This window comes from Siniperca chuatsi, linkage group LG11 (assembly GCF_020085105.1).
Source record: "Siniperca chuatsi isolate FFG_IHB_CAS linkage group LG11, ASM2008510v1, whole genome shotgun sequence".
NCBI classification, from domain to species: domain Eukaryota; kingdom Metazoa; phylum Chordata; class Actinopteri; order Centrarchiformes; family Sinipercidae; genus Siniperca; species Siniperca chuatsi.
The window spans coordinates 15032473-15058672 of NC_058052.1; the positions used below are offsets into that span (position 1 = coordinate 15032473).

The window sequence follows — 26200 nt, forward strand, 5'->3', positions numbered from 1 at the left end:
AGACAGTCACGTTCACCCTAAAGTTGTGCAACGCTCTGAGCGTACAGTTGTGTAAAGCATCCTCAGCCTATCAGAGAAGAGAGGTGTTGAGAGGCCCAATCAGAGAAAAACACTTGATTTAATGATGAAAGTGGGTTTCATAATGTATGACGTCCATTTCTGCTAACATCCCATCCTGAAATTAATAAATCTTGTGGTGGACTGCCCCATGTTTCATCTCAGAGCTCATTCAGCAATGCTTAAAAGTATTCATCCAAAATTGTACGAATGTCAACAAAAAAACACAGAATAAGTTAAAATGACAAATCCTCCATCAGTGGAGGGAACCCATTACTTTAATATTTTTTGATTTTATAGGAACAGCGTTGGACCATTATTAAGACAATTAGGTTGCAATCTAATAAACCAGCTTTACGTTTTAGCATTTGAATTAAGACAACACTTCTATATAAAAGAAAGACAGAGGGAAAGAAAGCACAGGAGGGGGGGGGGAGGGAGGGATATAGGGAGAAGGAGGGAAGAAGGGAGGATTGACTAAGGAGAGCATTTAGTAGACACACTCCTTCACTCAGTCACTCTCCCCTAGCCAGTGACGTCCACCACTGCAAACATTTGCTGCCTGCCAGGTAAATGAACTTTCACCTTACCTTCTCCTTTTACATTTTGTCTTGGCAAAGAATATTATTTTATTTTAATTGATTTCCCTGTTAATTTTATTTATTGTTTTTTTTTAATAGGCTATATATGCATCTGAGTGCACGTGTAACACGTATTTTAAGGGTTGAGATGTTTTTCTCCTCTCTGGACTTTAACTAGATTCTTTTTTTTTAAAAATCAGTTAGCTATAATACTGCCAAAGTTCAACAGGAAATATTTGTTAATTACATTTTTGTATTAAATTTTACACTGAATTAAGCAGAAACGGGCTTTATACAATATAAGCTACATTTTTCTCACAATGATTTACTGAGGCCAGTCTGCAAAGTCTGTTTGCCTGTTGTTGGTTTGCTCCTTTTATAATTTTATCATCAAAGTAGACCTCCTGTGGCCTTCAGTCATTTAGTGTTTCAGTGTCTGTAACCTCCAGTTAAAACCTGCCTCGTGTTATTGTCTGGTTAGTTAGCCTTGGGGAATGTTAATTCACGTGAATTGCAATACAAAAGTGTGCTAGTGTGTATTTCTAATTATATGGCTATGCTTGACATTACATAAAAGTATTCATTTTATGCGTTTAGGCTTCCATTGCATCACTGCTAGACTGATGCTGGAGCAGTGACTAAAATCAAATGACCATTAAACAAGTCAAATTGTACCTCTCTGACTGTGAGAGACACAACAGATAACAGATAAGCTACGACTGCGACGGCAACTGACTCTCAGCACACCGTTCATGTCTTAGTACGGTATACCGGTGGCTGTACTCTGCCATTGAGTAGACTACCTTAACTATTTTGTCCAGAGGATGTCACCGTTGTTCCGTTTCATAACCAACGGTTATTAGCCTGTCACTGGCTGGCTGTTTGACTTGATGAAGGGAATTACACAGTCTTAATGCACGGTATATAAGTCTCAGGAAAGTGATGATAGATATTTCTCATTACAGGGAAATTAGCCTATAGCTTTAAACTGACTGCTTAATTGACAGGCCAGTTAAATGACTCCACTGGTCAATTTAACACAAATTAATACAATCGTCTAATTTAACAAAACACAGTGAGTCATGCAGTGTTTCAACCCTTACCTGCAGACCCCCTCCTCTCAGTCACGATGACCCGCACCCTCTGCTTGAGCTTCTTCCTCCTCCTGCTGCTGTCCCTCTCCTGTCCCGCTCGTGCTGAACCTCGACGGACCACGTCCTCTCAGCGCAGGGCGGCTCGCGCACCAGCCGCCAAGGTGCGTTTGGCGGGCAACTTTGCGCGAGAACCGCACGAAGGGCGCGTGGAGGTGCTGCACAACAACACCTGGGGGACAGTCTGCGATGATGAAGTGGACATCAAAATGGCAGACGTGGTGTGCCGAGAGCTGGGCTTCCAGGGAGGTATAACGTGGGCACACAGCGCAAAGTATGGAGAAGGAGAGGGTGAGAGCACTTCCTGTGCCACATTACAATGAAGCCACTTTTAGTAGTCAGAAATTTTACTGAAGAAAGGTCAAATGTCACCATTTTCTTGTAGGCCAAAGCCAAACTGGATGTGAGTGATACTACAAGCTATGATGGCTTGACATTTTCAAAACCACTGTAATTAATAATATTAATAAGGGCTACAGTCCATTTAGCTTTACTAGTTTCAGGGTCCTGCCACTGTGCATGCTAGCTCACTGACAAGGCTTACTGACACTTAATCCATTAGAGCCATCCTTAATTGTATTAATTACATCTGTGGTTTTCCTGCTATTACAAGTCAAAATCTCTGCTCTGAAAAAGGCCCATTATATTAATATAGTCATTTATTAGGTTCAAGAAGACTCCATGGCAGGCAGCCATATTGGATGAGTTTATCCCAAACTGTCTTCTCCAGAAACTTCCATGCTATAGTGTGCTTGCCCCACAACGAATTAAGTGTATGGCTTCACAAAAAGTCCACCAATTAAGACATCCAAAATAACTAACATCATAAAGTGACAAAGATAACTTGTTGTGGGATTGGAGTCTACATCTCATTAAGGTCGCCTGGCAGGCTGGCAGAGCAAATATATGGGCCAAAAAAGGGCATTTGTCTCAGAATAATGACAGCATTCACTTGCCAGAATTGTGCAACGCTTGCTGTTGTTTATATACATTATTTACTGCTGCTTTTAAATCCAAATTAAAGAGAAGGTTGAGTGGATTCAAGGAGCAGGATCAACAGCACCATGCCTTGTAAAATACTGTGTATCTACTGCTAAACACGCCGCTAAGGTGCAACCCTAAATCAGCGTGCCAGTAAAAGTCAAGTGTTAGGTGTTTAGGAACAGATTCTGGGCCCTTGTGTAGATGCATTGCCCAGTCTGTCTATTGAACAATCAATGAAAATCACAATGAATGAAGTAATGAATTGTTTATCCTTTCACAAGGCCCAATATGGATGGATAATGTACGCTGTGACGGCTCAGAGAAGTCCTTGAAGGACTGCAAGCACAACGGTTGGGGGGTGAATGACTGTAAACACTCTGAAGACTTGGGAGTAGTGTGCACTGCTGAGCGCAGGCTGGATCAGACAGCTAGTAGAGGCCACACCACCGCCGCTAGGCCCAATGGCAGCCCCGCACCTCAGTGGCAGGGCCTTGTAGCCAGCCGCATGCATCCAGGATATGGCTATTATGGAAACGGACATCCACATGAGATCCCCAGGATCCAAAGACACTATCAGGTGCAGCAGTTTACTTATGATCAATTTATATCAGATATATTTTCTTAGAAAGACATGTAACAGTAAATGTGATGTGCATCTTCCGAAAGGGTCAAAGTAAAGTGCAAATTGAGGAGGTCCGTCTTCGTCCCATCCTCATGGCTACCAAGAAGAAGAGCCTGATCACAGAGGGTGTGGTGGAAGTGAAGCATGCTGGGAGATGGAGGCAGGTTTGTGACCTGGGTTGGAGTCTCAACAGCAGCCGGGTTGTGTGTGGGATGCTTGGCTTTCCAGAAGCTACGAAGCACAATGTAAAAACATACAAGTGAGTATGAATCTTTCCTGCTAGCTGCACTGAGAACAACACAATTCACATTTATGAACTCAAGTTATTAGATTACAAAACACTGAGCTGTTGACAGTGGTTGAGAGGGGCAACATACTATGCCATTCATCCCATTCTTAAGTAAATAAAAACGCATCCTGAAGAATATAAAAACAACAATGGCATCCCGGTTAGAGCAACTTTGAGTAAAGGCCTTTTGTTGGGCTTATCTTCCTCCCCCAGCCACTTCTCCCCCGTGTCCCCCTTAGCTTCAGGATAATGATAAACGGATCCCTGTCCCCTCTCTATTGCCCTTTCTCTACACCCCTCTCTAGGCAAATCACCTCTGCTCACCTCATTACATCTCACTCTCTCTCCCTGTCTCTCTCTGATGCTATCTTCAGCTTGCAGCTCTCAGACAAACAGCCCCACTTTAACTTTTAGATTCCCATGCCGAGGTGTAATATCACTGCTGATCTTTAACTCTCCCATCGATACCATGTGTGAGACAGAGGTAGCTGTTGGAGAGTGTGATGAGGGTCTGAAGTGACTCATCTTATTGGCAGGGCAGCCTCTGCAGGCTTGAGTCAGCCATGCATCTCTTCTTCACTTTTACATCCCACTCCACCAACGTGTGTGACATGCTGCCAATCTGTGTGTGTGTGTGTGTGTGTGTGCTAGCGCTGGGTATCATTTCATTTTTTTTTTTATATTGTTGCCAGTACAATACTTTAGTCTCGGTACCAATACCAAAACAATACTTCTTTCAATACTTTACTTCAGGGAACAAAGAAATGTGTTCAATCCGTATTTACCAAAATAAGCCAAATTCATCAGCGTTAAATTTAAAACACAAAGTAACTAAAGGAGAACTTTCCCAAGTAAAGCACACAATCAGGAAATAACTTAATAGATGATAAATAAACAAAAAATGACCAAGCAGTAAATCCCCGGTTTTGGTCCTTTTGGCACACATCGATGCTCAGTACTACAGACGCATTTCAGTGGCTACTTAAAGGAATAGTTCAGCATTTTGAGAAATACGCTTTGCTTTATTGCCAAGAGTTGAGAAGATACCACTCTGATAGCTGTACGGTAAATGTATAGCTGGAGCCAGCAGCTGTTAGCTTGGCTTAGCATAAAGACTGGAAACAGGGGGAAACAGCTAGCCTGGCTCTGTCCAAATGTAACGAAATCCACCAACCAACAACCTGTAAAGCTCACAAATTAATATGTTAATACGTAAAAGGAACAAAAGATTGTAAAAACGACTATTCGCCATTTGACAGGGTTTTGGTAGGTGGATTTTGTTACCTTATGGAGAAACAGCTAGCGTGGCTCTGTCCAGTTTCCAGCCTTTATGCTAAGCTAAGCTAACCGACTGCTGGTTTCAGCTACATATTCAAGTGACAGATATGAGAGTGGCATCAATCCTTTCATCTAACTCTCGACAAGAAAGCGAATAAACACATTTTCCCAAATGTCGAACTGTTTGTTTTTAAAAGTGTTGAGGTTCAATACCCAGCCCCAGCATGTACACGTGCATACTCTCATGCAAACACTGTTCCAGTGAGACGTGTGCTTAAATGCATTGTATTTAGGTGGCTCCTTTTACCCCTTTGACACAGATCTACTCTTTCTCTCCTCCCGCTGACAAAAAAACCCATTGACAGTGGTTTTTGGGAAGGTTCTGCTCTTAAACCACATGAGGACCACACATTAGCAGAGAATGACTCCATTGCTATTATAAGAATGAATAGTGTCTGACCATTCGCTGTCCTCAATGGAAGGGGGACCCAGTTGGATCTTGCTCCTGGAGAGCTGCCAGCTCTAGGTGATTCACAGTTTAGCTATTCCTTCCCTCTCTTGGCCAGGGTTATTCTTACTCAACTTGCGACAGACCGCAACATCTGTTCTGTGCTGTAGGTGCTAGATTCCTCTTGCTACTGAAAGGCTGTAACTGTTGAGGGGGTAACTTATTTGATTTGACTTTTTATTGACTTTACAAACTACCCCTATTGGAGCACACTCACTCACTGAAAGTATTTTTGCATTGCCCTTGAATTAAGCTATCTCTGTTGAACTCTGTGTTATTGGGAACACAGTGACGCTATAACTGTATTCTGTTGTTGGAGGAGGGCATCAACAGGCACCATATCTTCAGTAATAAAAGGTCCTCAGAATGAGGTGTCGTTTGAGCCTGGCCTGACTCTGTACACAATCTGTACAGGATCATTTATTAGAGCACAGCTTCCCCGCATTGCAGGTGTGATGCTTTTCATGCCTCTCTTCGATTTTCTATCGCAGTACAGATTCGCCACTTAATGCAAAGAATGGAAGATGAGAAGTACAAGTAATAGTTGAGTGAAGAATCAGATGGGTAGATTTGTATGGCTGCAACATAAGAGACTTGGCTGCTCACCAAGAAGAGAGATATGGCAGAGGAGGACAGAGCTGCTGTAGCTTGAAGGGCTTGGAGTGAAGCCTGCAGGGAATCTGCACACTCGCTGTTTCAGGATGTTGTTTTTAAATCTCCCTCTAAGGTCAAGGAAAAGAAACTTAAACAATAGGCCTCCATGGGCTCTTTTAGTCTGTGACCTAAGCCATAACAAAGTGGATAATACTGTTTATCCAACATATCTGCTTCTAATTGTACAGTGAAAAGTTTGGGCAAACGCATGCCATTATCCTGATTTATTTATTGCGTCTGTAAATTATAAGGCTCTGGCATGGAAGCGGTTGTGACTTGATACATCTTGGTCTGCCTGTCCTGGGTATGACCTGATGTTTTGCTGTAGCCTCAGGCGCTACACTGGTCTGAACCACAATGATGTGTCTGTTTCCAAATCTGTACCTTTTTTCTATCTACACAGATGCATATTTGTTGTCTCTCAACATGTTTTTTTGACTTCAAACTGGTTCAAGGTGTACACATGCCTCAACGTCTTAGCTGCCAGTGATATACTCAAGTTATTTTACAGTATTTGGTTTCTAAAATCAGGATGAAACCCTATCTTTGTTATTGTATTGGGATGTTTATATACAACTGGCAGTTACAGAAGAATACTTGAAATACAGGTAATGCTGTTTCAGCCTTGACTTAGGGGTAATTGTAAGGATTGCACTCTGACTGAAATTGCCACTGTAATTATAATTACAAAATGTGAGCAGAGTCACAGAGAAACAATTGGGTTTGAGACAATATGATGTTCAGTTTTCATGTAACATCTTCCACTTTAACAGTTGCCAGAAAAGCTTAGGATTGTATTGCATGGTTTGACAAAAGTAAGCCAGTGACACACCCCCTCTTTTTCTCCACCTTGCTCCAAGTCTCTCAGTCCATTCTTAGAAATCCCGGACCATGCCTTGTCTCTGGGCTCCCTGTGTCTCTTGGATGAGACTCTGAAGATGCTGTAATTACAGGTTGGTCAGGACCAAGGCTCTTCGGGGTTTCTGCTGAGAGTGAAAAAACACCCCCAATTATAGCTGTGTGTGTGAGAGAGAGTAAGACAGAGTTGGTGAAGGAGGAGGAAGAGAGTAACACGAGAAAGAGGAGATGAAGAGAAAGAACAAGAGCAGCAGTCAGACGAGCCAGATTTTCGCTTGCTCGTGTGAAATATGTCCAATTACAGCTGCAGTTTGCAGCGCTGCGCGCTGTGTCAGCAGCTGTCTGTCTTCCTCTGTCACCGTAGTGATTTGGGGACTTAACTGGCATTTTATGTTTAATTATGTCTCAGCTAAAATTTTCTTATGATGAGGGTATCATTTTCAGGCTTTTGGGTGACATTTTGTGTGACTGAGTCTGGTTTTCCTGTCTGATGTCTGTGTGATCTTCCTCAATGACCTTCTCTCTAATTTATTTTACCAACTTTTAATTTCTGTATGCATGCCGGTGGCTATATTTGTGGTGCAGAACAGACTGCGGAAGCCGGCTTTCAAAACTGAGTCGAAGCATAGTGATTTTTATAAGCTCACTCTGGTCTGCTTGGAAATATTTAGCAACTATTTGACATACAAGATAATTTTCATAGATACACAAAGTAGGGCAAAATTTAATCTTCTAAAATATTTTATATTGGCTTCAATATGCTCTGTACAAGAAATAATATGTTTCGTCTTGGCCTTCTTTTAAATTTTTCTTTAGCTGAGCATTAGAACCACTGAGAACTTTTTGATGTGTACTGCAAAAAAATATGCCACATAATGAGTTGAATATGCCGGTTTTAATGGTAATATATTTAAGCAGATTTAATACCTGTAGTATAGGGTAAAAAAGGGTCAATGTTTTTAGTTTTTGCCAATTTCCACAGCAATAAATAGCAGGTTTTTTTAAAGGAGCAGATTAACTTTAAAGCTTGTACTAAAACTAAGGTTTATACCCTGATAAAATGTTCCCATGCACCCAAAAGTTGTGTTTTCTGCTGCAAGAAGATACTACTCACTGCACTTTACAGTAGACAAGGTCTTCTTGTGACAAGAACAGCTCAGAATATGCCTTTGATAGTGGAAATGGGAAAAAATTCCAATAAAATGCTGATGTGATCATAAGTTTCCCTAAGTGATTAAAAATAATTAAAGGGTTTGTGTTTGCAATGCATATGGTATTTTTAAAATCTGATTTGCACCCTGATTTTTATATTATTGATGTTTTAGACACATTTTCAAGCATCTTTTAAATTAAAAAAGGATACACTGATTTTGTTAAATGAAGCCAGTAGAGTAGTGTGAGGGTGATGAAACCAAAACAGTGGTGTAATGCTTGTTTTTTAACAGGCGGGTGGGACTCCCTATCATTAGCCTCTGTTCTCTTGGCTCCACAACAAGTGCTGGATACACTGTTTGGCTAAGTAAGGCTGATGAATGCTATGGAGGTGGTAAACAAACTAATACTGAGGCTGTTTGTGCATTGCATCAGCACACAGCTTGTAGAGAAATGCTCTCATACTGCTCATACTACCTATTACATTTACATGCATTTTTAAAGAATTAGTTATACCCCTCATAACTAAGAGAAATACCTAATTGTTCATTTTTTGATTTTATATATTGGAAAAGTGACATTTATTAATTTTATTTTCCTTGAGTGAAGTTCAGCATTAACAAACAGTGCTGTAATTCAGTCAAACGAAAGACCTGAAGGTATCATTTATAGCCTGTGTAGTAGTCCTGTTGGTTTCTGAAGAGGGAAAATGGTTAGCTGGTCTGTGGTAAGGTCACAAACAAGTCACAGACATGTTTGCCTCATGGGAAAATGTGTGTGTATGTGCATGTTCCTCGCTGTCTATCATGTTGCTGCAGAGGCACATGGTAGACGCATTTAAGATATTTTACAAGTGTAAAAGACACTGTAAAGAAAGAGTGTTAAACTCTATACAATGCAATGTGTCAGACGCAATTTACATCAGTTCTCGTGACATGACATAGGCTTTATTTAGAGTCATGCACGTGATTTAAAATTATGGGATTTTTCTGACTCAAGTCAAATGTTTGAAATAGATTTGAAAGCTAGCAAGCGAGGCTGTTTACGCTGTTTATGAGTTTTCATTTACAGATGTTCATAACTCAAGAGCTGCAGTTGTGCTGGGCCTGAGAAATGACCTAAAGTCCATTTGAAGAGTGTTATTCAAAAATAGCATCTGTAATTTGCACCTATATTTGCTTAATGATTGCTGAAATGAAAGTACCTTACCAAATACTAATATTTTTTGATGAGAGATTTCTTCTGGCCCATTGGCTACTTACTGCATCAGGAAACAAGTTGTAATGTGATTGTGGAAAGTGTTCAGTCAGCAGTTCATGACTTCACACAACCATCCACGTAACATCATGTCCATGACAATGCTTCTCTTGATTCCAACATTCTCAGTTTGTTTTTAAGGTTTTTTGCTTTACCTTTACAGGAACATCTAGAGTTCATGTCAGAAATTCAAATATTGACCTTTCTGTTCTTTCATGCAAACATCCTTAGATATGTTTGTTTCTTTAAAGGGGAATGCGACTGAAATCAGCATTGGAGTATTTTTTACTGTCAGTTGCCACAAAAAATGAAAACCATTTAAGTGTGATGCCATGCTGATGTACAGCTCCACAGAGATTAAACTAAAAGATGTGTTTGTGTGTGTGCTGGAAACTACACCTGACTGGCTCATTTTGTTGAATGCCAATTGTAAGTGTTCACATTTTAGAGCCCAATTAACAGTATAGGCTACATACTCTGGACATTGGGTGGACGACAGGGCGCATGTAGAGCCAGTCAAGATACTGAGACTGAGACTGAGCCCCAAATTTCTACTGATGGTAAGGTCACCTTGCATCTGGGCTGCCATCTGACTGTGTGAATGGATGAATGAGAGGCACACTTGTAAAGAGCTTTGGATAAAAGTGCTATATAAACGCTGTAATTTACAATGTAACACTGTTAGTCTCTGTTACCTACCTAATGCATTATGAACTGGAATTGTTTTGCCCATCAACCAGCATATATAGCACCACCAGAATATCTGTGATATACCAATACTGGCAGGTAATGGGCCCTTTAAAATATCAGAATAGGGATTTATGGCACGACATTACCTGCTTCCAAGGTGCATGGAGAAGGCTACACTTGTAGTATACAGAACAACTTTATTGTCTAACCTTTAAAATATCAGTCAGGCTGTAGCGTGTGTATCTCTGAGTGTTTTGGTGTAATTGATGTGAATGTCAGTGATGGTGCATGCACTTTGCAGTGGTTTGAGGATGTCCTGGCATGGTCTGTGTGGCATGTCTGCTCTATGTGTCTGCCAAGAGAACAGAAGGCTTTCCTCTCCACCGCTCTCCCAAGGCAGCCAGCCTACTTGCTGCATAAATCTTTATTTGGTTCTGGCATTTCTTGGACGTGCAGCGCAGCGTAGTGCCAGAGTTTTTGTTTGTATATCGTGCTTGGTCAAACCCTGTTTTCCCAGAAATGTTGTACATCACTGATGTTGAATGTCATGATTTTTTGGACTGCGTGTGGCTTTGGAGGTTAACGACATAGTTCAAAATATCTTGTGTGTTTTTTAATCCTTTTTATAGTCCTTACATCCTGTAGTTATGTACAAATCTCTGTTATATTGCAACAAGGAATGCTAAAGTATTATATTCAAAGGGTCTATGTTAGTTTAAAAGGAAAGTACATTTTAATGTAAAGATAGGTCATTTGGATAAAAATGACCTAGCAACACATTCCTGTGTTATGTTGGTGACAGGAAGTACTGTTGCCTTATAGCTCAGGAACATATGATACACTGGCCACTTACTCCAAACATAAACACAGTAAATACCAAGCAGCCCACATTCCAAATGGAAATATATGCTACTGAACCTATAAAGCAACAAAGAGAAACAGAAAGTGAAGTTGCTGAAAGAGAACAAGAACAGTGCATTCTTCCTTAAACTATATCAGCCATCGGCATCAACATACCTCACTTTACACTCACCACAAAGCCACACACACAGCTCATTCTAGTTTTATATACAGAAGTTCTATTTGGACTGTATGATTAATATTTTTGATAAAGTCTGAGCTGTAACTATCGTCACCACCAAGTACCCCAGTAAGACTTATTTTCTAGTAACAAGACAGTCGGTGTGTATGTGTATGTGCTTGTGCTGCTACTCGCTGTGGCAGAAATCCCTTCTGTGTGGCCAGGTTACACATAAAACACACCGCAGATGCTACAGTATATCCTACAGTCACTGCCTCTTTGCATGAGAAATTGGTCACCCAGGTCACCTCACAGTGTGTGTGTGTGTGTGTGTGTGTGTGTGTGTGTGTGTGTAACCTCAACAAATATATAGAACTGATAGAACTAACATCCATCTCTGCTCTTTGGTTCTTTTACAGGAAAATATGGGATACCAAGGTTGCAGATCCTTCAACAAGGTAATAAAAACATAACTATTCCCTTATACTGGCAGACCTAATGAGTTGAACTTCATTTAAAGGCCCTGAAAACATATTTTCTCAATCAGCTTCTTGCTATGAGTGATGGGGTCCTACATGAGCGCAACCTTTTCTGTCAAAGTTTGAGCAGATTTGGTTATTTCACTTGAGAGATTTCTCTATTTGAGGTTTTGTCCTTTCTCACTGATTTGAAGTGGGCAGAGCTCAGTCTCAAAACGGTGATATCACGCATTTCCATTTGAATCAAAATGTGATGATTGTTGTGGGGTTGTTTGCTTATGTTGCCAGCGCAGTCAGTCAAATCTGATCAAACCAAACCCACATAGTCCTGATCAAGCAGGTTTTCTGAGTGTTAAACACTTAATAAATAATAACTAAGGATGTTTTTTTCTGAACTTTAGCTTTGATTGTTGCTAATTAAGTCATGAGTATTTAATGTTATTGAGAAGTACTTATGATTTAAAACCAAGCTGTCAGAATATATTACCAAAAACCTTCTCTTCTTTCTAGATTGAGCATCATGTCAAAGAAGAAGGGATTCTGGGTAGAAAAAGTTCACTGTCTGGGTACTGAGAACACCCTGTCAGAGTGCCTTGCTCAGCTGTCAATCCCCCGTAGTCCCGTCCCTTGTAAGAACGGGAGACATGCAGTGGTCAAGTGTGTACCAGGACCTCAGTTTGCTCGCATCTCCTCAGGAAGACCCCAGGCCCCTTATCCAGTTGTGGTAAGATTAATAAAGTTAGGCCTACAGTAGCACAATCATACAGTGTGTTTATGAACTGCGCGTAAGCTGATTTTTATTCCCTTTGCTGCTATGTACAGCCTGTGCGTCTGAAGGCTGGCCCAAGGCTGGGCGAGGGTCGTGTGGAGGTGCTCCGAGACGGAAAATGGGGGACCATCGTGGACCACATGTGGGAAAGAACTGCAGCCAGTGTGGTGTGCAGAGAACTGGGCTTTGGTACTGCCAAGGATGCCCTGCATGGAGCCTTTATGGGTCAAGGTGAGAGAGAGAATTGCTGTTGCTCAGAGCAAAGGCTTTCACACAACTTTAATCTTGTTGTTTTGAGTCTGCAATTTGGATGTTTGAATGTGTTTATCATGCGTCATGGTATTCCAGAGAACACAGGGAGACTTTTCCAGTGTTTTACTTATCATTTGCTTATCTTAGATGCTGCACCCGTCTGCCCTGACTGATCAGATAATGTATGGGCTTGTGTGTTTGTCTGTCTGCGTATGTTACCTTGTGAAGCTGCAAATGTGTTGATTGCAGTATCTCCAGCTGTGATTACATGAGTCCTGTGCCAGGGCTACCAGCTGCCCAAACACATGCATATGCACACACACACACACACACACACACACACACACACACACACACACACACTCACTCACTCACTCACTCACTCACTCACACACACACACACACTCTCTCACACACAAAATGTAATACTGTAAGCCATGGTGGTTTACATTGGAATTTGGTAACTAAATCCACAGACTTAATCTTGCTAACTTCAAGCAAGCTTTTCACTCACTCACTGAGTGCTGTGGTCTTTTTTCCTTCGATTTCAATTTTCCAGCTTTGGTGATGCACAGATTCAGTCAGTATCCAGCTGCGCCCTTGGTGTCCCCACCCTTACGAGATGTGAGAACGGCTTCTCCATGCCTCATGCTAGGGTGTAGTCTCTAATCATGCTGATCGAGATGAAATGTGGGATGACAGTCTGCTGGTTTAGCTGTTCAGTTGATCATACAAAGGATATTTTTGTATGTGTTAGATTAGTCCCTTTTACTTTTTAACCTCATGAACTGGGTTTTCTGTGGATGAGGTCATTTATGCTACCTTTCTTTTTGATGAGTCTAACAGAACTAAAATCTGGTTTAATTGCTCCTCTATGGGATATTGCACCAGGCTTCACACCCCTTGTTGTCTGGTTTCAATCAGCACCTTTAGTCGTTGGATCAGGCTTCAGGTTCATCGTGGTTCCAGCAGTCCATGGCAGAGGTGTTTAATTGTCAGGAGGGGCCAAAAAGCTTTCAACTTTCAACCTAAAATAGGTTTTCCCTGATTAAACGTGCTAGCATGTATATCTTGGTGGTTGTGGTGTGTTTATGTAATAAAGTCAGTCTCAGAATTATAACATTAAGATGTGGCTCTGTTTGGTTTGACAAATGGCAGGTTTACTCTCTACTTTTCCCTTATATTACTCCTGTTTCGCTCCTGGAAATGCAGGTTTCCTATACCATGCTTCATGAATTGGTGATTCTCTTACTCGCACACGTTGGGCCCTAGTTTCATAGCGGCACTACGACCAGTACAGGCAGCGCTCCAACAGTTGGGTATTTTCCTGACCTTGAAATTGGCGTTTCCCATCTGTGTGGTATTTTGGTGCTCAGCGCAGAACACAGGTGGGAGGAGAAGCGGAAACAGGTGGAAGGTTCATTCAAATGAGGCACCGCAAAGTGAGTTGTTGGTATTTTGGTGGAGAATAGATGTCTCAGAACTGATGAGAGTCTGTTTCTGGCACAACATCACTGACTCAACAACAGCAAAGTAAATACTAAATAAACCAGAAGCTCAGGCAATAATGCTTAAAATGTAAATAAACAATTTAAACACACTCCAACCAGTAGAAGCATTTAAATGAAATGGATAAAGCAGGAATGTCTGTAAATCAGTCCGCATTTATCTATAAATAATGAGTTATTGTAACAGGATCTCTTGTCCACAGCTGCTTTATTCTGTATGAAAAGCTTCTTCTTCATTAAATCCTTGCAGCCATCTGAAGGCAGCAGGACAGATATGTTGATAGATCTGCAGCATCCTATTTGAGAAGTGCTGCACCAGAGTGCAGTGCCATTACGCACAGCGTCCACTGTGTTTACCTCGATTAAATTACATGCAAATGACACCAGGCTGCTAAAGAATAACCACACAAACCTCTACACACATCAGACTGGTCAGGTATAATTCAGTATTCTACCTGTTTATGTTTACCGGAGTTTATTAATCCTGTACATCACAGCCAAGTAAAAAAAAAAATTTGCTGTTCATGTTTTATTCTTGAAATACATTATGAAGCAAATGCTGCTGTGCCACATTTTAAGATATGATGTCACCATTTACAATGTTAAATACAGTAGAATTATGACTGAAATAGTGTCAGATTTATAATGCGATCATATAAACTGCTTAACCAAACTAGTTTTTATTTGCTTCTGTCATCATTGTACTAATGAACTATTTAAAAAAAAAAAAACCCACACCATCTGCCTCTGGCTGCAAATTTGTGGTACTGTGTGTACACATCGTGCTGCTCTGCACCATCCAGAAAACAATATGATTTCCTGGAGAAGCGTCTTTCCATTTGTTGAGCTATTGTCATCATGTGTCACCACACCCTCCAATCTATATTCACGTTCACCCAGCCCACCACTTTGCGCTGCTGCACACACATGAACCAAAATAGCAGGTGCACTTGGAGACGCCCACACAGTCCGTGCACCCAAGACGTACCACTTTGCATTTGTCGATTAAAATAGGGCCCATAAACACACTTCACATAAAATATATGTACATACTTTTCTCTCAGACACACTCTGTACGCACACACTCATGTGCGTGCGCACGCACACAGTACAGTACTCTCCCTTTTTATCTGTCTCAGGCTTACACTTACATATACACTGCCATTGCAGGATGATTAGACTTCAAAGTCCTCTTACAGCTTCCTTTCTATAACATGGAGCCTGTTAGACATTTTACTGTGACATGTAATTTTCCATGTGTTCGAAGACCACATAAACACAGGCCCATATGTCGTTGGAAAAGGCCTAAATTAGACCCTTTGATAGAACAAACCCTCACAGAGAATGACGTCCTCATGTAGTTGTTGTGCAAACAGTTAATTTCTCTTTAAAATCATTATATCTCAAAAAGCATCAACATTTTGAGATAGATGGTAATACACTCTTCACATCACACTGCATTACACTCAGGTGTTCCTGCTTTCTGTCAGCACTATCAAATCTGTCAGTCAACAGTCTGTAGCAACAGGACCTCACAGGAGAGCATTGCATTATTTATAATGATAAAATGTGATAATGTGATAAAGTTTGTGGTTGACTGGCTGGTTGGCTGGAGAGGGCGGTAGACCGTCTGCCAGTCAGAGAGTCTGGCTTCGAATGTGGTCTCACTCATCAAATTTGTTGAAACACTTGCTTGCACATATGCCCTTACCTGAAAGTGTGGTATACAGGCACACACACGCACACACACACAAGCACAGAGTATTCCCCACTGGGATAAGTGAAGTGTCACCTTCTAACTTATTAACCAGCTTTGAAGTCCTGTTAAAAAGGAAACAAGACTTTGATGCTGGTTGGCTTCTACCATCTAAAAACCCACAAGCAGACAGATCTATTTACAAACTTACATGATTTTTAGCACTTGGCTAAGAAACAGATCTTATGACAGAAAGATTTTGTTAGAGGCATAGAAAGAGACGTTCCATGGAAAGAAAAACACTACACACACTATATTAATGTGCCTAAAACGGAGTGTAATTTCAGAGAGGAAAAGAACAGGGTTTCCCTTGCAACCACTAACCAACTATTTGTGCTATTTTCAACAAGAATGTGACCGATGTTACCCTGTTTCCATCCCCTAAAGTAAATTTTCTAATCTGTCCAAATGAACTGTGGCATCTGCCAATTCTAATTATATGGTAATCAAGCTCAACCTGTTTCTTGTAAATACTGAACTTAAGCTACTACATTTATAATATGCCTCAGTGTTCCTCTCATAGCTGTATCTGCTGTCAATTTTAAACATTTAATGTTGAAGTTCATGGTTTAATCATTTAGGAAATTGATGTCAGGGAGAATGAAAGTGAAGAAAATATTCTAAGCTCTGTTTAGACTCCATCTGCCAACCCTTTAACTCCCATCATCATTACATTTATCATCACCATCAGTGAGTTAAATTGCGGGGACAATGTGTCTATTTCCTTTCTTGACCAACATTGTTATTTTACTGTGTGATTTTGCCATAAATATACATATAGTATATAAACAGTGGGAGTTTGGATCTAGTTTGTGGCCTTTACCATGCAGATAGAGGCGGAAGTGGTTTAGATGTGTCTTTTTCATACATATGAACCCACGCATGGTGACCAGTATGGAAGCAGGCCTACAATCTACCAAAACCAACACAGAGTCAGATTGGGTTAGGCTGGAATCTGGTCCGTACCATTTCAGTCATCGTCCTTTTCGCCCTTCTTTCTTGGTTTTTCTCTCTTTCTGTGGTTTTGGTTGTGTTTATTTCAATGCAACCTCATCTCCAAGTTTGCAGTTTGTGCCTTTTGTTTTAAGAAAACACTGAAGCCATGGTTTGTTCATATACTGCTATCATTATGGCCGCAGTCGTTTGCTTTCACAAAATCTTAAACTTTTTTCCACCATCTTCTATGTTGTTTAGAGATTATCTGGTTTTAAAGGACAAAATAATGCTAGTGAAAGTCTTTTATTTAGTTGACACAGATTTGGACTTGTTTGCTCACCCAGGGTTGTGGACTACACACAATTGTTGTTGTTATGCTTAAAGGAACAGAATGGTGGTAATGAGGTGTGACAGATCCCCAAAGTAGATGTTGGTGGTGTGGCTGCTTGGCTTGCAGGAGCATTTTGTCATGACAGATCGGAACGTTTCATTGTTGGTTTGATGCTAAAGTAGAGAAAGCACATTCATGTGAAAGGAAAACAGAGCCTTGTATGTGTGTGTGCTCCTTTGCGTGATAAAGTCTGCTAATGCGATTGTGTCTATGTTGGGTGGCCTCCTCCCTCTTCAGGTACAGGACCTATCCATATGAACAGTGTCCAGTGTATGGGGTCAGAGCGCTCCATCCTAGACTGCTACTTCCAAGAAGTCCAACCGTGGACATTCAAACACAGCCAGGATGCCTCAGTACGCTGTAACATCCCTAAGACTGGCATAGAGAACACGGTATAAAAATGACACTATCACAAGACCTACACTTATCCACTTTACTCAAAACGAATGACCCATCCCTGTGACAAATCCCTTTAATCAAATGGATTTCCAGGTGCGGCTTGCCGGTGGTAGAGTCCCATCAGAAGGCCGTGTGGAGGTGTTGATAGAGGTTGGGGGTCGTAAGCGCTGGGGCTCTGTCTGTAGTGAGAACTGGGGCATCAACGAGGCCATGGTGGTATGCAGACAGCTCGGACTGGGCTTCGCTGCCAGCGCTCATCAGGTAACAATCCCCCTGACCAACACAAGATTCATAACTGACAAGGTGGCAGCAAGCATGTCATTTTAAACACTGATTGTAGTGCCACCCCTTAACCTGGGTAATTTTGAAAATGCCACAACATACACCCAGCAACATCAGTGTCTAAAATTATGGGCATGATATCCTGAAGGAACAAACAATGTAGCACTGTCCCCTCTAAACCAAGTAGGGTAATTTTGAAAATGTCAGACTAGAGTGGTCAGAGGCATCATTCCTCCAAGATTTGTCAAAATCCCATCAGCAGTGTCTGAGTTATTGATGAAAGAACAAACAAACAGATGTTTAAACAAATGAATACATGGAGGCCAATCCATAGTCGCAGCCCCTGTATTCACTGTGGTGGACAATGAGCTATGATACTGTTCATTGATAGAAAACCACCCCCACACCCTCCCTTTGACAGGAGACCTGGTACTGGTCCGGTGACCCAAATGCAGCTGATGTGATTCTCAGTGGAACTCACTGTGTGGGCACAGAGCTTTCAATTCAACAGTGTCGCCGCAACAACCATGTCCATTGTCCCCGAGGAGGTGGAACCAAGGCCGCTGGGGCCACCTGTTCAGACAGTAAGTTGAGCCATCTACCTGTAGCTTCCCATCTTCTCCTCTGGTTTTAAATCTGTTTGAATCCTAACATAACTTCTCACATCTGATCTCCTTCAGCGGCACCTGACCTCGTTCTGGATGCGCAGCTGGTCCAGGAGACAGCCTACCTGGAAGACCGACCCCTCCACCTGCTGACCTGTGCCAATGAGGAGAACTGTCTGTCCTCATCTGCTGCCAGGATGAATTGGCCTTATGGCCACCGACGCCTGCTGCGCTTCTCCTCCCGCATCATGAACATGGGTCGGTCCGATTTCAGACCCAAAGCGTCAAGAGAGAGCTGGACTTGGCACCAGTGTCACAGGTAGAGCATCCCTGAAGAGTTTATGGAGGTGTTACATTGCTTAGGCGTGTAGGTTGTTGCAATGGAAAGAACTGTTTAAATACTTACTATTTGTGGGATGCTGTGGTTGCCCTTGTGGTTATTCTAAGTGTTTTTTGGGAAAACTGTGGTTAAGAGTGTCCTGAATACAGGTGAGCTGTGGTTTTTAGAGGCTGTCAAAAATGGTCTGACAAACACCCGTTCCTCATACAAAATTGCTTGAACGTGCTTTACTGACATAGCTCCCTCCACGTTGAGTAATTTGAGTTATATTTAATTTAATTGCATTAAATTGCTAACAGGAAAGAAAACATGAAACATAGGCATTAAACATAAGAGCCTTTGTCTGTCACTGGGCCTCAGTAGCACTTAGTTGTAAATAGATGAAATATTGTCCTCAGGTCTACTCTTAACACATTCCACTCTACCTCTCAGTTTTCTCCCCTCACTAAGTTAGTTTTTTTGTCAGATGACGAGAGCACTTTCAGGCCTGTCGTCATGAGAGAAGAAGGAGCCATTTGAAGCCCACAATATTTGTTGTGTGAGATGTGTCCCAGTAAGTCACAGGTGGCCAGAAACAGTGTTGTCGTCTCTCCAGATTCATTAGCTGCCCTGCAGCACGTGTCTGTAGAAATGACGGTTGAACCAATCCAGTTACCACAGATCGGGTGTAATACAAAGGACAGGGTAGCCCACGCACGGTCAGGTCCGCCTCAGTTTGTTACAACAACACATCAGAGCTATGAATGTGTTACAAAGCCCTCCATTCACTCAGAACGAGTAAACAGCTCAACCAAGCTGCCGCTAAAACAAGCTTCTATGAGAGGTGTTACGGTGACACCCATGCTCGTGTTCAAGCAGTGAGGTCATTAGGCTACAAGCCATAGGGAGCCAGTGTTCAGTTAGCCTAAATGCACACACTCATAGACGTACAGACACACACATACTGTACACACTCTCACCTGGGCTTTCCCTTCTGTCGTCCCAGGCACTACCATAGCATCGAGGTGTTCACACATTACGACCTGCTGACTCTGAATGGCACCAGGGTTGCTGAGGGACACAAGGCCAGTTTCTGTCTGGAGGACACATACTGCCCTGACGGTAATGTTCACCACTATTCATGAGTCCCAATAAAATACTCTTTCCCATTAGTGACAGGAAATTAATATCAATATTTCAGCTGCAGCGATTTAGATTTTTGTTTTGTGGTTAATGTATTAGATCACTGCTGTTGTTGTTTGTTCACACTCCATTTACTTGTTATATCATGGATGAAATAACTCATATGAAAAGGCAGTGTTCACATGTAGTCTAACGCAATTCAGGAAGCTAAAGGCACTTAAAAATAACAGGGAGTGCCAAGCATTAAATGAGCTTTGATGTGATTGATAATGTTGTTGGTGTGTGTGTATGTGTGTTAGGACTCCAGAAGCGGTTCTCCTGCTATAACATGGGTGATCAGGGTATCTCTGTGGGCTGTTGGGATACGTATCGCCACGATATCGACTGTCAGTGGATTGACGTGACAGATGTACGGCCAGGAGACTACATCTTCCAGGTCAGAAGTCATTCTATATTTCTCACTTTTGTTTGGGTACATTTCAATGTTTTTTTTTTTTTCATTTCACCATTAACTTTGTATTTCAAGGAATAGTTTGACATTTTGGGAAATATGCTTATTTTGCTTTTTTGCCAAAAGTTAGGTGAAAAGATCTGTCCCGCTCCAATGTCTGTCTGAAGCTACTGCCAGAAGCCACTCATCTTAGCTTAGCACAAACTACAAACAACTTTTTAGCCCGGTGTAGGAACTTCCTGGAGTCTTGTCTTCTGGTGTCTCAACTGGTTACCTGGCAACCTTATGGTGACAACAAGACTCAAACTGCACCCAGCCAAAAAATAGTATTTTACACTTGTTGTGTTTTGTTTTTGTACAGATTAAACAAACAAGATATAATATGCTAATTAGTTAGCTTTAGGTGGATTTTGTTACCTTTGGACAGAGCCAGGCTACCTGTTTCCACCTGTTTCCAGTCTTTCTGCTAAGCTAAACATTTTTCCAAAATGTTTTATTCCTTTGAGGCCAAAGATTTAGTTAATCAGAAAGAGTTTGTCAGGTTCTTAAGGTGGACTTCCCCATGATTGGTTGGGGTTGTCTATTTCAGTGAAACCTCCTGACCTCTCTACATGAGAGTCATCACCTCAACCATTCCTCTGTTATTACATTGACCCAGGTCTGTCAGTCAAGTCATTGTGGCTCCTACAGTAAAACACATCAAGGACTCCATCTCCCATTATCCTCCATTTCCAGTTCAGACTACTGTTCCCACCATGGTATGCAGCAATCCTCAGATCTCATGTTGCCAATTACCCCCCAGTTGTGGAAGATTGGTTACACTGTAACTCACTGTCTGATAATTATTGCTGTTACCCAGTTTGTCTGAGAGGTCACACTCGATCTTTGTAATTACCCTTCTTTACTCTCTATTGAAGATGGATTTATTTAATTTACTTGTAATAGACGTGACATACACATATATAAATGCATGTGCCGACTGAATGTATTTTAAGCATGTTGAGCGTGGTATAATTATAAAGTGGTACATTGCTATAGCACAATGTGGAGGCGGAAAGAAGGAATGAATGATAGAGGACAGAAATGGAATTGAGAGAAATGAGAGAAAGAAACTGCTGAAGGTGAAAATGTCAGGTTCATTTGAGGAGACCAGCATTAAGGGGACATTACCAAATATAACTGAGAAGAACAAGAGAGAACAGAGAGAAAACACAAAGTAAGCAAAGCAGTTCGTTAGTTATTCACCAGCAGCAGCTTTTATAGCAGCTCTCCTTCTCTCTGCTGTGTTTTTTCATTTATCTAGTAAGTACAGATGATGCCTGACTTTTCTGATACTGGGCTTTACAGAAAAGGTCAGCAGGCCTACCCTTGAACCACCCACAGCTAATGAAACACACCCATTACCCAAATTAACTATTGCCTCCCTTAAGTCAAAGAGCAGTTCGTCCCCCCGTCCATTAGGAACGGCTAATTTGCCACCAAGGAATTCCTCCTGCCCTGTTTTTATTTTTATTGCCACTTTCTCACTGAGCAGCACATTCTGCCACTGAACCAGCCGTCTGCAAAAGCCTCATACACTCTGGTCCAACACTGTAATTTACCCTGAAAAATTAAGAGAGAGTCAAGAGTTTTTGTGCATTCAGTAAGTTTTCTACCTTTTTTAATGTTGTGTGCCTTCTTTCTCCCTGTAGCTGTTTGTAACATGTACTTAAAGTGGGTGTAGGAGTTTACAGAGCAGCTATTAGAGTAAATAGCTTCTCAGTATTATCACCAGACCAGATTAAGAGAATGGTTGTATCAGCAGTTATAGAGCAGCTCTGCAAATGACAGACTATTAGTACAGTGTATAGCAACACACTAAGACAGATTTCAGACATATAAACATGCCTTTGCATAACTACTCTATTGCAATAGACTTCAATTTCAGGCTAATTCAGTCCTTATTATTGCATACCTACCTTGGTATGAGAGCAGATTTCTCCTCTGCAGGAGCTGAGGGCTACACTGTGGTATAACCACATTCCATGAACTTTAGCTGTAAAGTTGCATAACCTCTTATGCAGCTAGTTATCATGTTTTGTGTGGGCAGAAGTTTCTTTGTTACATGTTTTCATACAAGTTATAAAGTATTTTACAATGGGCTTTCCTTAAAGATCTACAAGTATGCTTGGTGCTTTGCATAACATATGGAAAAAGCAAGTGTTTTACCGTCACGTTATTCAGTCCATGCTTAGCTGTAGTCTACCAAATGAACATCATTCCAACACTAAGTCCATGAGAAAGTAGTACTGTATAGTGTGTTTATCTTTCTAAATAGGAATACTATATGGAAAAGTCATCCAGTTTTTTATAGATGAGAAAGGGATTGACTATAAAAACAAAACCAGCCACGAGTGTTGTTTAATAACAGGCCCTCTAACAGTTTTACATCCAACTGCTCTTTATTGAAATGGCTTTCTCAGTGTGTAGAGAGAGGAGACTTATTCTTTGTTTGACCATGTGCCTGGTCAGCCGGAGATACAGTATTAGACGAAAATGAGAACAACAAAATGATAAACTCTCCCTGTTTCCTAATAAATGTTTGTCACAATGATGAATTACGCAGCTGCAAGTCATAAGGTCAGAAACATCTGCTGTTGTGATATCGAATCAGTGCTTATTGTCAACAGAGGTTGTGTATGATTGTGTGCAGGTGGAAATCAACCCCTCAATGGACATGGCTGAGTCTGACTTCATGAACAATGTCATGAGATGTCGGTGCAAATACGATGGCCACAGAGCTTACATGTATGGATGTCATGCAGGTGAGGACCTCTTTCTCACTTCATCCTAATTTCTCCCCTCCTCTGTCACTGATAGTTATGTTCTTTTTTTTCTCCTATAGGTGATGCATACAGTGCAGAGATTGAAGACCTGTTTGAGCACCAGAGGCAAATCACCAACAACTTTGTGTAGCCCATCCCAGGGTCCAGCACGAAGGCTTTCCAGTGGGGCCCAGAGACTTCTCAGGGTGGGCTGAGGTCGACGGCCCCAGGCCCTTGGGACCTTAGGACCCACAATAACAGAGAACACATAAAATGGCGCCTGTTCATCTCCTTGACAGATGTGGATAAAATATTCGTAAGCGCAGCATATCACAGCAGTGACCATTACAGAGACTCCATTGACAACAAGAGTGGAACAGGTGCCAGACGGCTCAACATGTTTTTTACTCTAGTTAAGTAAGAAGATATTGATTCGAACCATGCTGATGTTTGTGAATGTGGAGGACTAGTAACTTAAGTTAGTTATTCAAAACGTATACACATGAAAGACCTTAATGTTGCTATAACTAATCTGTCACAAAGACAGGGAAGCCAGTGCTGTTGGGAAATCTAATTCCCAAGATACAAGATATGAAAATCTGAGAAAAAAATAATTATATTGTGAATTTGCGGAATTTCTGTCCCAAAAGGCTGATTTAATGCACATGTAGCAAAAAGTACTATAATTGGCTCTGTTGGCATTATTTTACCCAAATTCTTTTCTTACTGAATAATTTGTAACTGTTGTGCTCTTACATTACTTCAATATTGGTGCTCTTTAACAATACTGTATGTTGTTATATTAACCTCACTACTTTTCAGGTGAACAGTGTTGTACAATGCATTTTGGCTAGTTTTCTTTTACATTTAATTAGGTATTTTACTATTGCTTTGGTTTTAACAAAATCATTGTTTTATAAAAGTGTAGTTGTGCTACAAAATTTTGCTTCTCATCTAGAGTAGGCAAGAGGTCAAATGATTTTTATGGAACAAAGCACTTTATCTTTTAATCATCAGTATTCTAGTTTTTCCCCCATACTTATTTTAGTCACCAAATTGACTTTTTAGGTTGTTTATCTAAATAATACTCTATTGTGTTTTACATTTCGGAAAGTGAAATATAAGGTTGTGTTTAGTTTTCATATACAATGTACTATTTATGCTGTATCTTTATTTATTCATGGACACATACACATTCACAGCATGCTCAGTAAAGGGTTTGTTAGCTAGCTTTTAATTAACAATATTAATATGACTATATTTTGTTTTTCTGACATGATTAACCAGGGAGGAAAAAAATTATTTCATTCAGTAGTTACAGAACATAGTATTAGAACGTTCCCATGATGCAGATAAATAATTGCTGATTTATTTTATTTTAGTTATTAAAACAACTGTTACAAAAAAAAATTCTCTTCCAGCCTCTCTGATGGGAGGGAAAATCGGCCTAACAAAACCACAGTATTGTGGTAGGCAGGCTGGGTTTTGAGAGCATGTAAAAAGCCTTTTAATTACGTCTGTTTGGGTTACACTTAAGGTTACGGTTAAGGTTAGGGCTATAGCATGTGCTTTATGAAGAGACACTATGGAATTGTTACTTATTGTATCATTGAAAGAGCAAGAATCTGGATTTCCATCTTAACACAAACTACAAGAAAGATTCTGAGTTTCTGAGAGATTTAGTGAGGGGGTCGGTGATTGACAGAAAGAATGAGAAAGTAAGACAGAAAGAGAGAAAGGGATGAAGTTTGGAAAAAGACTTATGCAGACATACAGTTTTTACTACCAGAGCTGCCTTTTTGTAGGCAGCCATACAGAGACCACAAGCTGGCATTTTCAGCTCCCCAACGAGAACAACATGTTTATCTGGGAGAAAAAATAAACTCCTCAATTCATGCTTCAACACAGTAAACAGTGGCCTTATTTTTACTGAAGCTAGGCCCACTCAAATATACTGTATCTTTCTACACTTTCTTTGCTAACGTTTTAGCTCCACACCAAACAATGATGCAACTCCATTTTCTTTACAACATGGAACTTGTGTTAATCATGTTGTTTTACCCCATTAATGTGTTTGATGTGTTTTGGCTTATTGTCTTAGTGGTTTAACCTGTTAAGACGGTTTTCTAATGCACAGTTTCCAGGACCCGTTGTGGAAAGGACACGTCACTTATAAAGACAACTGTAGACTTAATTCATTTCTTTAGCAGATTGTCGTCTTCCTCACCGGGCCTTCACGATTTTGACTCCATAAAGAAGGCTTGGAAAGAATTTGTAGCTTTTTAGAATAATCTTTTATAATCATGCACACCTGGCTCAACACTAAATGCTACATACTAAAAACTGGTGGAGATACAAATGTTAGAAGATAGACCTGAACGTCTAAAACAAGTGTTCGCTGATGTGCTTTTCTGTTGTTTTGTGCTTGTGTACAGTTGCTAATGACATATTACCGTGATCTGTTCTGTGTTATTTAAAATGAGAAACCATTCCATAGCTTAAGTTGGTTCACATTCACCACTCATCATATTACTGTATTTGTACCCATGCTATAGCCATAGCACTGGGACATTATTTTCCATGGCCAGTGATGCTTTTATTTTGTCTTTAAAGCTGAGAGTGTGAGCTACGTGGTGCTTAGCTCCAATCACATTCATAGAAAGCTGTGCTCTCAGGGACTTTGACCTCATCTAAAGATTAAAAATAATGTTTCATTTGATGTGATTTAGGTTGCTTTTAGCTGTGATGCAAACATGATGACACCAAATGAACTGGAGCTGGAGTTTTTTTGTCAGCACGCTTACAAAGAGTAATCGCATGTTTATTTTGCCGGTAAAAATATAAGGTATGAAGGTGAAAAGCATTGTTACATTTTTCCTTGAGGGAAGTTAGGAGAACTGTGGATAGACACTGGCTGACTCAGAAGCAAATTTCAGTTAAAGAACAAATCACAATTCATTCATTCATCATTACTGTGAATCAATAAAACTTCATCACATACTAA

The 26200-nt window shown here is 40.8% G+C and overlaps 1 protein-coding gene across 1 annotated transcript; it reads left to right on the forward strand.

The window, feature by feature from the left end:
- The first annotated feature begins 529 nt into the window (after nucleotides 1-529).
- Nucleotides 530-26200, forward strand: loxl4 (lysyl oxidase-like 4). Its single transcript, XM_044214973.1, has 15 exons — nucleotides 530-626; nucleotides 1748-2080; nucleotides 3055-3350; nucleotides 3440-3654; nucleotides 11522-11560; nucleotides 12092-12305; nucleotides 12404-12581; nucleotides 17431-17585; nucleotides 17686-17853; nucleotides 18296-18458; nucleotides 18555-18798; nucleotides 19805-19920; nucleotides 20241-20377; nucleotides 23085-23196; nucleotides 23277-26200. Exons 2-15 carry the CDS (start codon nucleotides 1768-1770, stop codon nucleotides 23345-23347), a joined length of 2421 nt encoding a protein of 806 aa, XP_044070908.1. The 5' UTR covers nucleotides 530-626; nucleotides 1748-1767; the 3' UTR covers nucleotides 23348-26200.